At 31.0% G+C, this 12,602-nt stretch overlaps 2 protein-coding genes across 2 annotated transcripts; one reads left to right on the plus strand and one right to left on the minus strand.

Moving 5' to 3' along the window:
* Positions 1 to 548: 548 nt before the first annotated feature.
* LOC135686152 (retinol dehydrogenase 8) lies at positions 549 to 5,133 on the plus strand. The gene is made up of 3 exons (XM_065202342.2): positions 549 to 955; positions 1,570 to 1,843; positions 3,735 to 5,133. The coding sequence occupies exons 1-3, from the start codon at positions 685 to 687 to the stop codon at positions 4,054 to 4,056; spliced, it is 867 nt and encodes a 288-aa protein (XP_065058414.1). The 5' UTR covers positions 549 to 684; the 3' UTR covers positions 4,057 to 5,133.
* Positions 5,134 to 10,410: 5,277 nt separating this feature from the next.
* LOC135689356 (small nuclear ribonucleoprotein Sm D2) lies at positions 10,411 to 12,601 on the minus strand. Its single transcript, XM_065206549.2, has 2 exons — positions 12,443 to 12,601; positions 10,411 to 11,021 (listed from the first exon to the last, which is right to left on the minus strand). Exons 1-2 carry the CDS (start codon positions 12,445 to 12,447, stop codon positions 10,673 to 10,675), a joined length of 354 nt encoding a protein of 117 aa, XP_065062621.1. The 5' UTR covers positions 12,448 to 12,601; the 3' UTR covers positions 10,411 to 10,672.
* Position 12,602: the final 1 nt, after the last annotated feature.

The raw sequence follows: 12,602 nt of genomic DNA on the forward strand, positions 1-12,602 counted from the left end.
TATTTTTCCTGTTGGTACTAATAAGTTTGTTCATTACCAGCTTCTTTCCTGGCTCAAATGTGAAGTTTGTGCTGTGTTTCAATTTGTTTCATTTTACAGGATCTATGACTTTTCGTGAATCCAAAAGTGGGTGGCAAACTCGACAAGTAGTTACAAATAAGCCCCCTTCCAGGCACCGAGGCGAAGGGGGCATTTGCACTTTTTGCCAAAATGCGAAATATTAGGATATGAGCCATCAATCAAGCCTGTTTTTATTCGGTTTTAGCCTCCCCCCCCACATTTTCTAGATTCCCACTTTGCTGCTTGAACAAGCTAAGAATATGTTGAGAACAATATGTCATTCGTGTCGCTTTACCACGAGTAAAGTGTGACATACTTTACTCTTTGTGGCACGAATGACATACTTTACTCGTGACAAAACATGTCATTCGCGCCACTTTACTCACTAGCTCGCCACCTTTTTTGAAAGGTATTTGTTTAAAAACTGTTCAACTGTTTGTTGAAGTTTGATATCAAGGTTTTGGTATTAAAGATAACGGTGGCAAACTTAGAAATGGTGGCAAAATGGGGATGGATTTAATGCCCACAACACAATGCCCAGGCCAGCCAGTGAGGCTAGCGAGCAGTGAAACAGTGAAGTGAACGTATATCTTTGCCTTGTTGGCTCCCTGTGGTTAGGACAAAATGGCTACCAGCGCGAAAGTTGTTTTGATCACTGGCTGCTCCTCTGGCATCGGCTTAGCAACAGCTATTTTGCTGGCTAAGGATGAAAATCAACGATTCTCTGTTTATGCAACTGTTAGGAATAAGAGAAATGCTGAAGAGCTGGAAACTGAGGCCAAGGACTTGTTAGGGAAAACACTGTTTATAAAGGAGTTGGATGTGACTTCAGTTGCGCTAATCAACGAAGTTGTAGATGAGATAATTGGCGCAAGAGGAAGAATCGACGTACTAGGTGAATTACCAAATAATTTGGTCTCATTTTGTGTGTAAGATCGAAAATAACTTTATGAATTGGCGGAAGGGCCACGCTTTTAACTAAGCCATGCCATGATTTTACCATGACATGATATGCAAAATAACTTTGATATGCAAAACATTATTTTGCCAAATTTTTGATTGAAGAAACCTTAAAATTTATTTCAGTCAAAGCAATGAATTCAGTGTTTATTTTTGTAGAAATATGCAATGCGTTTGCACCTTTGTGTAAATATGTTTACAGTTTACTTTTTGTATTTCCTTTTTTGGTTTTACAACTCTTAATAGAAATTCTTTAATGGTTATCTTCTGTGTAAAAAAGGCAATATTTAACAGGAATAGGCTCAAAATTATAATCAAAGCAAAGATGTTCTGCCAATATATCTTTATTTAGTAAATGGTGCCTTTTTGTGACCATTGTTGGTATCTATTAAATCAGAATCTTTTTCTGTATTCCACACCCAAAGCCTACTTGAATCAGCAGACATTAAAATAATCTAGACTTGGCAAAATGCAATTCATTACCTTGTAGAAATTTATATAAAATTTTGTCTCCATGTTAATTAGAATATTGAACATTTATTTTTCTAGTAAACAATGCAGGAATTGGCCTGTTTGGTGCAATAGAAACCATACCAGTTGAGAAAATCAAAGCTGTTCTTGCCACTAATGTTTATGGTCCAATAAACCTTACAAAGAAAGTTATTGAAACTTGGAAAAAAGACACTTTTGGTCATATAGTGATGATATCTTGTGTTGCTGGGTTGATTGGTATACCATTTAACAGTGTATATTCTGCCTCTAAGTTTGCGCTTGAAGGATTTACAGAGGCACTTGTTTCAGAATACAAAGATAAAAACTTGAGGTAAGTAGAATATCTACAATGTGATTATTTAGGGATTTATGCAGTTGTAAAAATGAAATAGTATATTAGCAAGAGAATCATGAAAATTTGAGTTACACAATATAGCCTTAAGACAGGATCAAAATATCATGTTTTTTAACTGTTTGAAGATGGTTACAAAGAAAGCATATCATTGTTCAAAGTACCAGTTGCTGGGAAAATGTAATATGTTGCTGCTTTACAAGTTAAGTTTATTATTTATTAAGTTGTTTGAGACCAACTGAAATGTTAAATCAGATGTATTGGCAGTTGCCATTGACATGAATAAATTTCATGCAACATGCATTTCCTCCAGAAATTTCTTGTTATCTTTATCTGTAAACATTCAAGATTTGTAGCTTTGTGGGTTATGGGCAAAGTGTTAGTTGCTACTTTTGTTTTGTGGCCAATAGTAGACATTCTACGGTCTACATGCATAAAACTTTGTATACCTACCAAGTCAGATACACTGAAAACATTAGAACCAGACATCCACCCTAATCTATCTCTTAATGCTTATTCTAGATTAGGGGTTCGGGAGCCCAGTTCCTAACAGGCATCATTATAATTGTGCTTGTAATAGCCATGCAGTCTTTTACATTCATACTATCTGAATTTTGATCAAGATACAAAGTTTATTATGCCATAAAATATTTTGTCAAGACCCCAGATGCTAGCTTGACAACGTGAACAAAAGCTTATTTAGGTGCACAAGTTGGTGCAAAACCTCTGATTTATTGTTCAAGTGCACACCAGATATATATTTTTTTGAATCACCAAAGTGTTTAGTTTAGTTCAACTGAAAGTGATGAGTGTAACATGGTAATTTCTTATAAATTGAACTGTGATTATAATTGTTTATCTGGAAGAGCAATGTCTCTAGCAGCCGACTGGTGTCAGTCAAACTTTATAAAGTTGACAAGTAAATTTTGACTAGTTTTTGCACATGTCTGGCCAGTAGCCTTTCTGCCCATGGTTATTTTAGCCATCAATGATATGCTAACATAAATGCAACTTTATGAGTTTGGTCACATTTGTAGACAAAGTAAAGGGCAAGGCCCCAAAATAACTTCCTAGAGGCTTTACCCCCAAACCCTCTTTTTGCTACCCCCATTTGCTCATTAGGGTGTACAGCCACATATTGTTGCTTTTGCTATGCATTATAGAAAGACAGTATAGAAATTGTCTGTGTTTCTTGGAAATGAAAGGAAATAAGTGAAAAGTTTTGACTTACCTTGACCATAGTTTGTACTATCCCATAAAGTAGTAAAGCACACTTTTTCCAATAAAAGCCCATTGAAATCCCTAGTTTTTCTAACAGTAGGGTATTAGCTAGTGGGAAATGATCAGGCAAGATTTCTGTATACGCTACTTCAAAAGGTAGTTTTTAGGATATGGAGAAGCTGTGTTTATCGAGCAGTGTCCTGGTCCTTCCTCTCCTTGTGACAAGAATTCATGATTCCTTTGCTTTGGATTTTAAAGAGCTGATACCTCTTTACACTCTTAGTGAATGTTTTGTTTTTTCATGTCAATTAAGTGAAACCACAGATCATAGCCACTGGGCCATCCCTACACCTGTCGTTTGTTTCAGAGTGAGTGTTGAAAAAGACTTATGTTGATTTATCTTATGTTTTAATTAAAGGCAATCAACAGATACTGACAGAAACTGTCAAGCAAGAATTTACCAATTGCTGAGTGTGATTCCACACACATGCTTATTGATTGATCAATGTTGATTGACAGACACTTTTGTATCAGTTGATTGCCTTTAATGCTGCTATTTCAGTTGCTCCTTTGTTGCGCAACTTGATCTGCCAATGCAGGTGCATGTAGGCCTTAATTTGAGAGCTAAGGCAAATCAATTCTTTTTCAGGGTAAGCATTATAGAGCCTGGCCCAGTGAAAACGAATTTCATTGAAAGTGTTACTGAAAATTCATCACAATTGTGTCAACTTACAAATATTGACCAGCAAACCAAGGAGACAATGAACCTGTTTATCGATAAAAGCAATGCAAGAATCATCACAATGGGACAGACACCAGAGGACATTGCAGAATATGTTTTTCGAGCAGTAACTGGTTCATGTCAACAGTTAAGATACCAAACGAACAAAGTATATTCTACAGCAATTGAACAAAAGTTAAATGATCGTACTGGCTGGAGCAGCTATGACATTATCCAAAAGTATATCTAATATTTCTCTTCAATGGAATCATATATAGTTTCAAATTTGTATGTACAAATAGGGTGGGATTTTGATTTTAGCTGTAAATATATTGAACATTTTCAAATAAAAATTTCAGCACATTCATGTGGCTGGTATTTCAATTACATGGTGGGTGCTTGTACAGATTCACATGCTCAATTGGTTGCAAATTTTTTATACGTATTCTTCCTATTTAGTATACCACATTTTATGTACGAGTATATTAGAGTATGACGTATTTCATTTCATTTCATTTTCAATTTTTTAGGCATGGTAACCCCTCAGTTAGAGAAAAACTGATTTACAGGAGACCATGCATTTAAATAAAATTTAAATGTATTCTATCTATGTAAATAATTATGTAACATGTCATACTCCAATAAAATTGAGCACATCAACAATTTGAAGTAGAGAATCTGGCTGAAAGTTAGAATTTAAATGCTAAGATAAAACTGATGTTAAAAGCTGCAGTTCTAGACAAATTTTTACTAGAAAAATTAAAATTTAGCAAAGCCTATAGGCTTACTTTATTGTCAAAAATAAAGGGTGTCTGATTCTTTAAAAAAGAACAAGGAAATCTATGAGAAGCACTAAATACGATGGTGAAAATTGTTTGTTTAATATTTACGTTATAATAAACGCCTTTTTGAGAAAATAAATTATACTAGAAATACTGAATTTATGCCAACCTTATGGCTTACTTTTTTATCAATAATTCAGGATGCCTGATGCTTAAATAGAGATATGTACATAAAGTACTAATTCAATTTGTGGATATTCTTTCCTTGAAAGTTACGTTAGAATAAAAATCGATTTACGAAATAAATTTAACCAAATAATGAAATTTTGCAAAGTCGTTAGGCTTCCTTTTTTATCAATAATTTAAGGATGCCTGATTAATTGAAAAGGAACAAAAATTTATCTCAAAAGCACTAAATACGTTGGTGGAAACTATTTCTTTAATGTTTAAGCTAAAATAAACGATATTTTACACACAAAATTTCATCAGAAAAATTGAAATTTTCCAAAGCCTATAGCCTTACTTTTTTATCAAAAATTTAAGGATGCCTGATTTATTAAAAAGGAACAAAATGTTATCTCAAAAGTGCTAAATACGTTTGTAGAAACTATTTCTTTAATTTTTAAGCTAAAATAAACGATATTTTACACACAAAATTTCATCAGAAAAATTGAAATTTTCCAAAGGCTATAGCCTTACTTTTTTATCAAAAATTTAAGGATGCCTGATTAATTAAAAAGGAACAAAAATTTATCTCAAAAGCACTAAATACGTTGGTGGAAACTATTTCTTTATTATTTATGCTAAAATAAACGATAATTTACAAAAACAATTTACCAGAAAAATTGAAATTTTCCAAAGCCTATAGCCTTACTTTTTTGTCAAAAATTTAAGAATGCCTGATTAATTAAAAAGGAACAAAAATTTATCTCAAAAGCACTAAATATGTTGGTGGAAACTATTTCTTTAATATTTACGCTAAAATCAATGATATTTTACAAAAACAATTTACCAGAAAAATTGAAATTTTCCAAAGTCTATAGCCTTACTTTCTTATCAAAAATTTAAGGATGCCTGATTCATTAAAAAGAAACAAAATGTTATCTCAAAAGTGCTAAATTCGTTTTTGGAAACTATTTCTTTAATGTTTAAGCTAAAATAAACGATATTTTACAAAAAAAATTCATCAGAAAAATTGAAATTTTTCAAAGCCTATAGCCTTACTTTTTTATCAAAAATTTAAGGATGCCTGATTTATTAAAAAGGAACAAAAAGTTATCTCAAAAGTGCTAAATTCGTTTTTGGAAACTATTTCTTTAATGTTTAAGCTAAAATAAACGATATTTTACAAAAACAATTTACCAGAAAAATTGAAATTTTCCAAAGTCTATAGCCTTACTTTTTTATCAAAAATTTAAGGATGCCTGATTTATTAAAAAGGAACAAAAAGTTATCTCAAAAGTGCTAAATTCGTTTTTGGAAACTATTTCTTTAATGTTTAAGCTAAAATAAACGATATTTTACAAAAAAAATTCATCAGAAAAATTGAAATTTTCCAAAGTCTATAGCCTTACTTTTTTATCAAAAATTTAAGGATGCCTGATTTATTAAAAAGGAACAAAAAGTTATCTCAAAAGTGCTAAATTCGTTTTTGGAAACTATTTCTTTAATGTTTAAGCTAAAATAAACGATATTTTACAAAAACAATTTACCAGAAAAATTGAAATTTTCCAAAGTCTATAGCCTTACTTTTTTATCAAAAATTTAAGGATGCCTGATTTATTAAAAAGGAACAAAAAGTTATCTCAAAAGTGCTAAATTCGTTTTTGGAAACTATTTCTTTAATGTTTAAGCTAAAATAAACGATATTTTACAAAAAAAATTCATCAGAAAAATTGAAATTTTCCAAAGTCTATAGCCTTACTTTTTTATCAAAAATTTAAGGATGCCTGATTTATTAAAAAGGAACAAAAAGTTATCTCAAAAGTGCTAAATTCGTTTTTGGAAACTATTTCTTTAATGTTTAAGCTAAAATAAACGATATTTTACAAAAACAATTTACCAGAAAAATTGAAATTTTCCAAAGTCTATAGCCTTACTTTTTTATCAAAAATTTAAGGATGCCTGATTTATTAAAAAGGAACAAAAAGTTATCTCAAAAGTGCTAAATTCGTTTTTGGAAACTATTTCTTTAATGTTTAAGCTAAAATAAACGATATTTTACAAAAACAATTTACCAGAAAAATTGAAATTTTCCAAAGTCTATAGCCTTACTTTTTTATCAAAAATTTAAGGATGCCTGATTTATTAAAAAGGAACAAAAAGTTATCTCAAAAGTGCTAAATTCGTTTTTGGAAACTATTTCTTTAATGTTTAAGCTAAAATAAACGATATTTTACAAAAAAAATTCATCAGAAAAATTGAAATTTTTCAAAGCCTATAGCCTTACTTTTTTATCAAAAATTTAAGGATGCCTGATTTATTAAAAAGGAACAAAATGTTATCTCAAAAGTGCTAAATACGTTTGTGGAAACTATTTCTTTAATGTTTAAGCTAAAATAAACGATATTTTACAAACAAAATTTCATCAGAAAAATTAAAATTTTCCAAAGCCTATAGCCTTACTATTTTATCAAAAATTTAAGGATGCCTGATTCATTAAAAAGAAACAAAATGTTATCTCAAAAGCACTAAATACGTTTGTGGAAACTATTTCTTTAATGTTTAAGCTAAAATAAACGATATTTTACAAAAAAATTTCATCAGAAAAATTGAAATTTTCCAAAGTCTATAGCCTTACTTTCTTATCAAAAATTTAAGGATGCCTGATTTATTAAAAAGGAACAAAATGTTATCTCAAAAGTGCTAAATTCGTTTTTGGAAACTATTTCTTTAATGTTTAAGCTGAAATAAACGATACTTTATATAAAAAATTTCATCAGAAAAATTGAAATTTTTCAAAGCCTATAGCCTTACTTTTTTAGCAAAAATTTAAGGATGCCTGATTTATTAAAAAGGAACAAAATGTTATCTCAAAAGTGCTAAATACGTTTGTGGAAACTATTTCTTTAATGTTTAAGCTGAAATAAACGATACTTTATATAAAAAATTTCATCAGAAAAATTGAAATTTTCCAAAGCCTATAGCCTTACTTTTTTGTCAAAAATTTAAGGATGCCTGATTTATTAAAAAGGAACAAAATGTTATCTCAAAAGTGCTAAATACGTTTGTAGAAACTATTTCTTTAATGTTTAAGCTAAAATAAACGATATTTTACAAAAAAATTTCATCAGAAAAATTGAAATTTTCCAAAGCCTATAGCCTTACTATTTTATCAAAAATTTAAGGATGCCTGATTAATTAAAAAGGAACAAAATGTTATCTCAAAAGTGCTAAATACGTTTGTGGAAACTATTTCTTTAATATTTACGCTAAAATCAATGATATTTTACAAAAACAATTTACCAGAAAAATTGAAATTTTCCAAAGCTTATAGCCTTACTTTTTTATCAAAAATTTAAGGATGCCTGATTCATTAAAAAGGAACAAAATGTTATCTCAAAAGTGCTAAATACGTTTGTAGAAACTATTTCTTTAATGTTTAAGCTAAAATAAACGATATTTTACAAAAAAATTTCATCAGAAAAATTGAAATTTTCCAAAGCCTATAGCCTTACTTTTTTATCAAAAATTCAAGGATGCCTGATTCATTAAAAAGAAACAAAATGTTATCTCAAAAGCACTAAATATGTTTTGTGGAAACTATTTCTTTAATGTTTAAGCTAAAATAAACGATCTTTTACAAAAAAAATTTCACCAGAAAAATTGAAATTGTCCAAAGCCTATAGCCTTACTTTTTATCAAAAATTTAAGGATGCCTGATTCATTAAAAAGAAACAAAATGTTATCTCAAAAGCACTAAATACGTTTGTGGAAACTATTTCTTTAATGTTTAGGCTAAAATAAATGATATTTTACAAAAACAACTTACCAGAAAAATTGAAATTTTCCAAAGCCTATAGCCTTACTTTTTTATAAAAAATAAAGAATTTCTGACTCTTTAAAAAAAAGAAGCCTCAAGGCTTATTTTTTACCGAAATATAGGAAGTTTGAAAAGCACTTAAAACTTTGGTGAAAATTATTGTTTAATATTAACAGTAACATAAGCAACCTTTCAGGAAAAAAATTATAACAGAAACATTGAAACTTTGCAAAGCCTACAGGGTTACTTTCTGATCAGAAATTAATGCTATCTAATTCTGTAAGCACGAACTAAGAAATTTGTAAAAAGCAGCTGATACATTGGTAGAATTTTTTCTACATTTACGTGAATGTACATGATGTGTTGCAAAATAAAATTTAAAAGAAAAACTAACTGAAGAAAATTTTTTCAGACTATGAGTCACCTTACATTCGGAAAGATAGGTTGTTAAAATCTTTAAACAGGAGTGAAAAATATGTGAAGCGCTAAAAACTCAGGGGGAAATCATTTATTGAATATTTAGGTTAATATTAAATCTTAAATATAAAAAGAAATTTTGCAAAGCCTTACTTTTCGATAACAAACGTAGGCTGTGAAAAAGAAAATCAACAAGTTTTATGCAATATATTTTCACAAATATTTGGTCTTTTGCAAAGTCTTTACGCTGTCTTACTTCAAAAATACAAAGAAACATCTGCTAGACTTTTTCTTGGATCGCGGTGTTCTCTTTATGCAAGTATTGGCTGGCAAAAAAGTGCTTTTTAGTTTTGGTTAAGAAATTTGATAATGTCAGTCAATATTCTGCACATCAAAGCTTTTATTGTACAATTTTCAAGACGATTCCAAGATACTGAAATAATTTCTGAGAGGAAAATGTGTTTTTGCCTTTGGCCAAAAAAATTGGCAGGCCATGGCTTCACTGATTCAATTTATGCTAATTTCAATCAAGAAGTCACTGAGACAAATAAAGAAATACATAAGTCACAAGTCGGAAGGGTCACAATAGCCTTGCAGGTTTTTAAGGGTAAAAACCCTTTGGCAAATCATTGCAAACAAGTTAAAAGCTTTGCTATAGGCAGGGCTTAATTAAGTATGGTCTTCTCTACTAACTATGTTAGAGAGGTCTTGTAAGTCTCTATAGTAATCTTAAGTTCAAAATAAGTTTTGTTTAAATATACTTTTCCAAAAAATAATTGTTTTTATCTTACTTGTGAAACATTTGCAAGAACTTGTAAATAGCTTTGAAAAAAGCAAACATTTAGTAAACTAAAGCTTTTCGTCTGACACTCTTCAGAGTTTAAAACGTCAGAACATAGATCGAAAACTCTACGCTAAGAAATATATATACCCAGTCATTTGCAAGAACTGTTTTGATGTTCTTAGGTAGAATTATTATCATTGTAACTAATTTATCAAATTACATCAGCGCATGTCAAATTTTACAAAGTTTTCATAAATGCACACCAAAATTGACCCACTCTTAGGTTCCTAAAAATATCCAAAGCTAGCCATTATGCAATATTGATATCATTACAAAACTTCATCAATTCGGATCAACAAAATTGGAACTAAAGACCCTATATATTCAAACAAGAAAAATTGCCAGATATTAATCCAGTGTTATAGACACCCACAAAGAAAACTTATGTTATTTTTTCTTAAGCTAAACTATTTGCATGTTTTTAATCTGAAAATTACTTCCTGTAATAATAATAGTGTTGAGGTAAATTAAGAGTGGTTCTTCCATCAGACTCAACCGGCACTCACACTGAAAATGCCACAATGGGGGCTTGCAAAAATGAAAATATTCTGCAATCAGATATTTTCAAAACAAACTTCATCAAAACAAACAAAAGTAATCAAAATCATAAACTGAGACATAATTAGAGCCATCTAACTTTATAAGAGCTAATGGTTCATTGACTTGTCAGGCATAGAAGCGCAACATGTGTTATTATAAAACACAATATATTTACAAAAGGTAAGGTTAATTTGCACTGATGTTACTTCTTGCTTGGCACCTAGAAGTTTCAAATCGTTAACTAACTGCAAATTGATTTGGCCTTTTTAAAGTATATCTTCTTTCAATCAACAGTTGTTCTTTATTTTGCAGAGGCCAAAGGGTTTCTCAGAACAAGAATGACTGAGTCTCCTCGCAAGAACATTTTAGCGATGTATCTATCTTTGTTGATTGGCTTGGCCTTCTTTGTTCTACTTGACTTTGGAACTTCAGTCCACAGTTCTTTGACATTCTCCAAAACCATGTTACAGTGTCTGTCAAAAGCCTTCACTCTTCCAAGAAGTTTTCTGTTGTTTCGACAATTTATCAGAACCTGTGTGTTATTCTTTACTGACTGCATAAGCACTGACAATGGACCAGTATTAAATTCTTCTTCTTCCCTTTTAGCTAACTCCTCTGGAGTCATTTCTGACTTTGGTTTATTCATCAGCCTACAGATTAAAACCTCAATTTAAGTCAACTTAGTTATAAATACTTAAAAATCAAAAGTGGGAAAACCTAAAGAGTGCTCAGGTAACATGGGAGGCATCTACTCATGCAGCATGGCCTCTGACAAAAAGGTGGCTGGGGGGGGGGGGGGGGGGTGGCATGGCTTTCTCCGCTTTTTTGCAAAACAATAAGAGCTTTTTCAAAATCTTTTGTTATGGGTGTTCAATTTGGCCTTGCCCCCCTCCCCCCCCACTTTCCAACCAGTGTCTGAGCCCATGTACAGGGGTGAATCGCTCTGCTTTCAATTCTATGAACCTAAAGTTTGCAAAAAGTTTGTTTCATCTCCCAGAAATCCTTATCAGAGCTAAAGCTGGAGACTTTGAAGAACCATATCTTTGGGATGGTATAAGATATCAAGCTGAAATTTTCAGGATGCTCCTATCTTACATATGAACATTGACACAAATTTTCATGCAAATCTGAGGTGGTGCATGTGGGACCCCTAGTCCACTTGGCATGGAATGACCTATTTCTATGTTTATAGCTTCACTTTGGTTTTAGAAGTGTGTTTTTGAAAAAAACTGACTTCAAGCTGAAACAGTTATCATCTATTCTTAAATTATGAGGCTTGATCTTCAAAAAAAAGTGAAGTGTGGGACTTAATCAATAGACTGTGAAATATTTGCTTATTTCTGGCCTGTTCAGTTTCAATTTTAATTTTTTATAATCAATTTTTGGTATACAATTTACAAAGATTTGACCACATTATAATCACGGCTCTAAATGATGTTGCCATTCATTGATCTGAAAACATTTTCAAATGATGCAAATTTTCTCTGAAAAATCTAAACTCATTAATTTCTCAGATGTTAGGGCACATTGTCAAGTAACAAATGCCAATTTAAACAAAATAAAAGAAACTGTAACTGAATATGTAACTGCACCATCAAAAACTGCATCTACAATTATCACAACAAAAAACAAACATAATATTATTCAGCAGAGAACTTACGACAAGATATGCTAAAGAATTACCTTTCTAAACCAAGATTATTTCATAAACAACGATTGCTGTGAATATAGTGCATTAAAATTGGACGATAACTTTGCCTCCAAATTTCCATCCAGTTAAAAATAAAAAAAACCAAAATGCAAGGAACAATCTCATCTGTGTTGCTCTCATCTGCTATATTTAATTTTTTATTCCTACTTGCTCTAGAACTTTGACATTTAAATGCTTTGAACCTCAATAGATAGAGTCCAAAGAAAGCGATGTACGTGTTTTGTCATTATATAGAGACCAATACAGAGAAATGAGCGGCTGCTTACCTCCAAAATATTGAAGCTCAGAATCAGTCTTAAATAATATAAATACATTTTCTATATAATAAATAACCATTTAAGCTAAAGCAATTATACTCACGACATTTTTTTCTTCCAATTTTACGATGTATGCAGATATTCTGAAGTGTCTTTATAAACGTTTCCTTCGCGTTTCCCCTTTCTTTAGGACTACAAAATGGCTTCGTTGCCTCTCCTTCAAATCGAGGATGGGATGCTTGCTGCCGAAATAGCACAACACA

The sequence above is a fragment of the Rhopilema esculentum genome, chromosome 10 (genome assembly GCF_057945365.1).
Source record: "Rhopilema esculentum isolate cy_ngs chromosome 10, ASM5794536v1, whole genome shotgun sequence".
Lineage (NCBI taxonomy): Eukaryota > Metazoa > Cnidaria > Scyphozoa > Rhizostomeae > Rhizostomatidae > Rhopilema > Rhopilema esculentum.

Bases quoted from the DNA above. Each gene is read 5' to 3' on its own strand.
- LOC135686152 (XM_065202342.2), top strand. From the start codon at position 685: ATGGCTACCAGCGCGAAAGTTGTTTTGATCACTGGCTGCTCCTCTGGC. The intron at 956-1,569 runs GTGAATTACCAA...TTATTTTTCTAG, and splicing joins AGGAAGAATCGACGTACTAG to TAAACAATGCAGGAATTGGC. The intron at 1,844-3,734 runs GTAAGTAGAATA...ATTCTTTTTCAG, and splicing joins TACAAAGATAAAAACTTGAG to GGTAAGCATTATAGAGCCTG.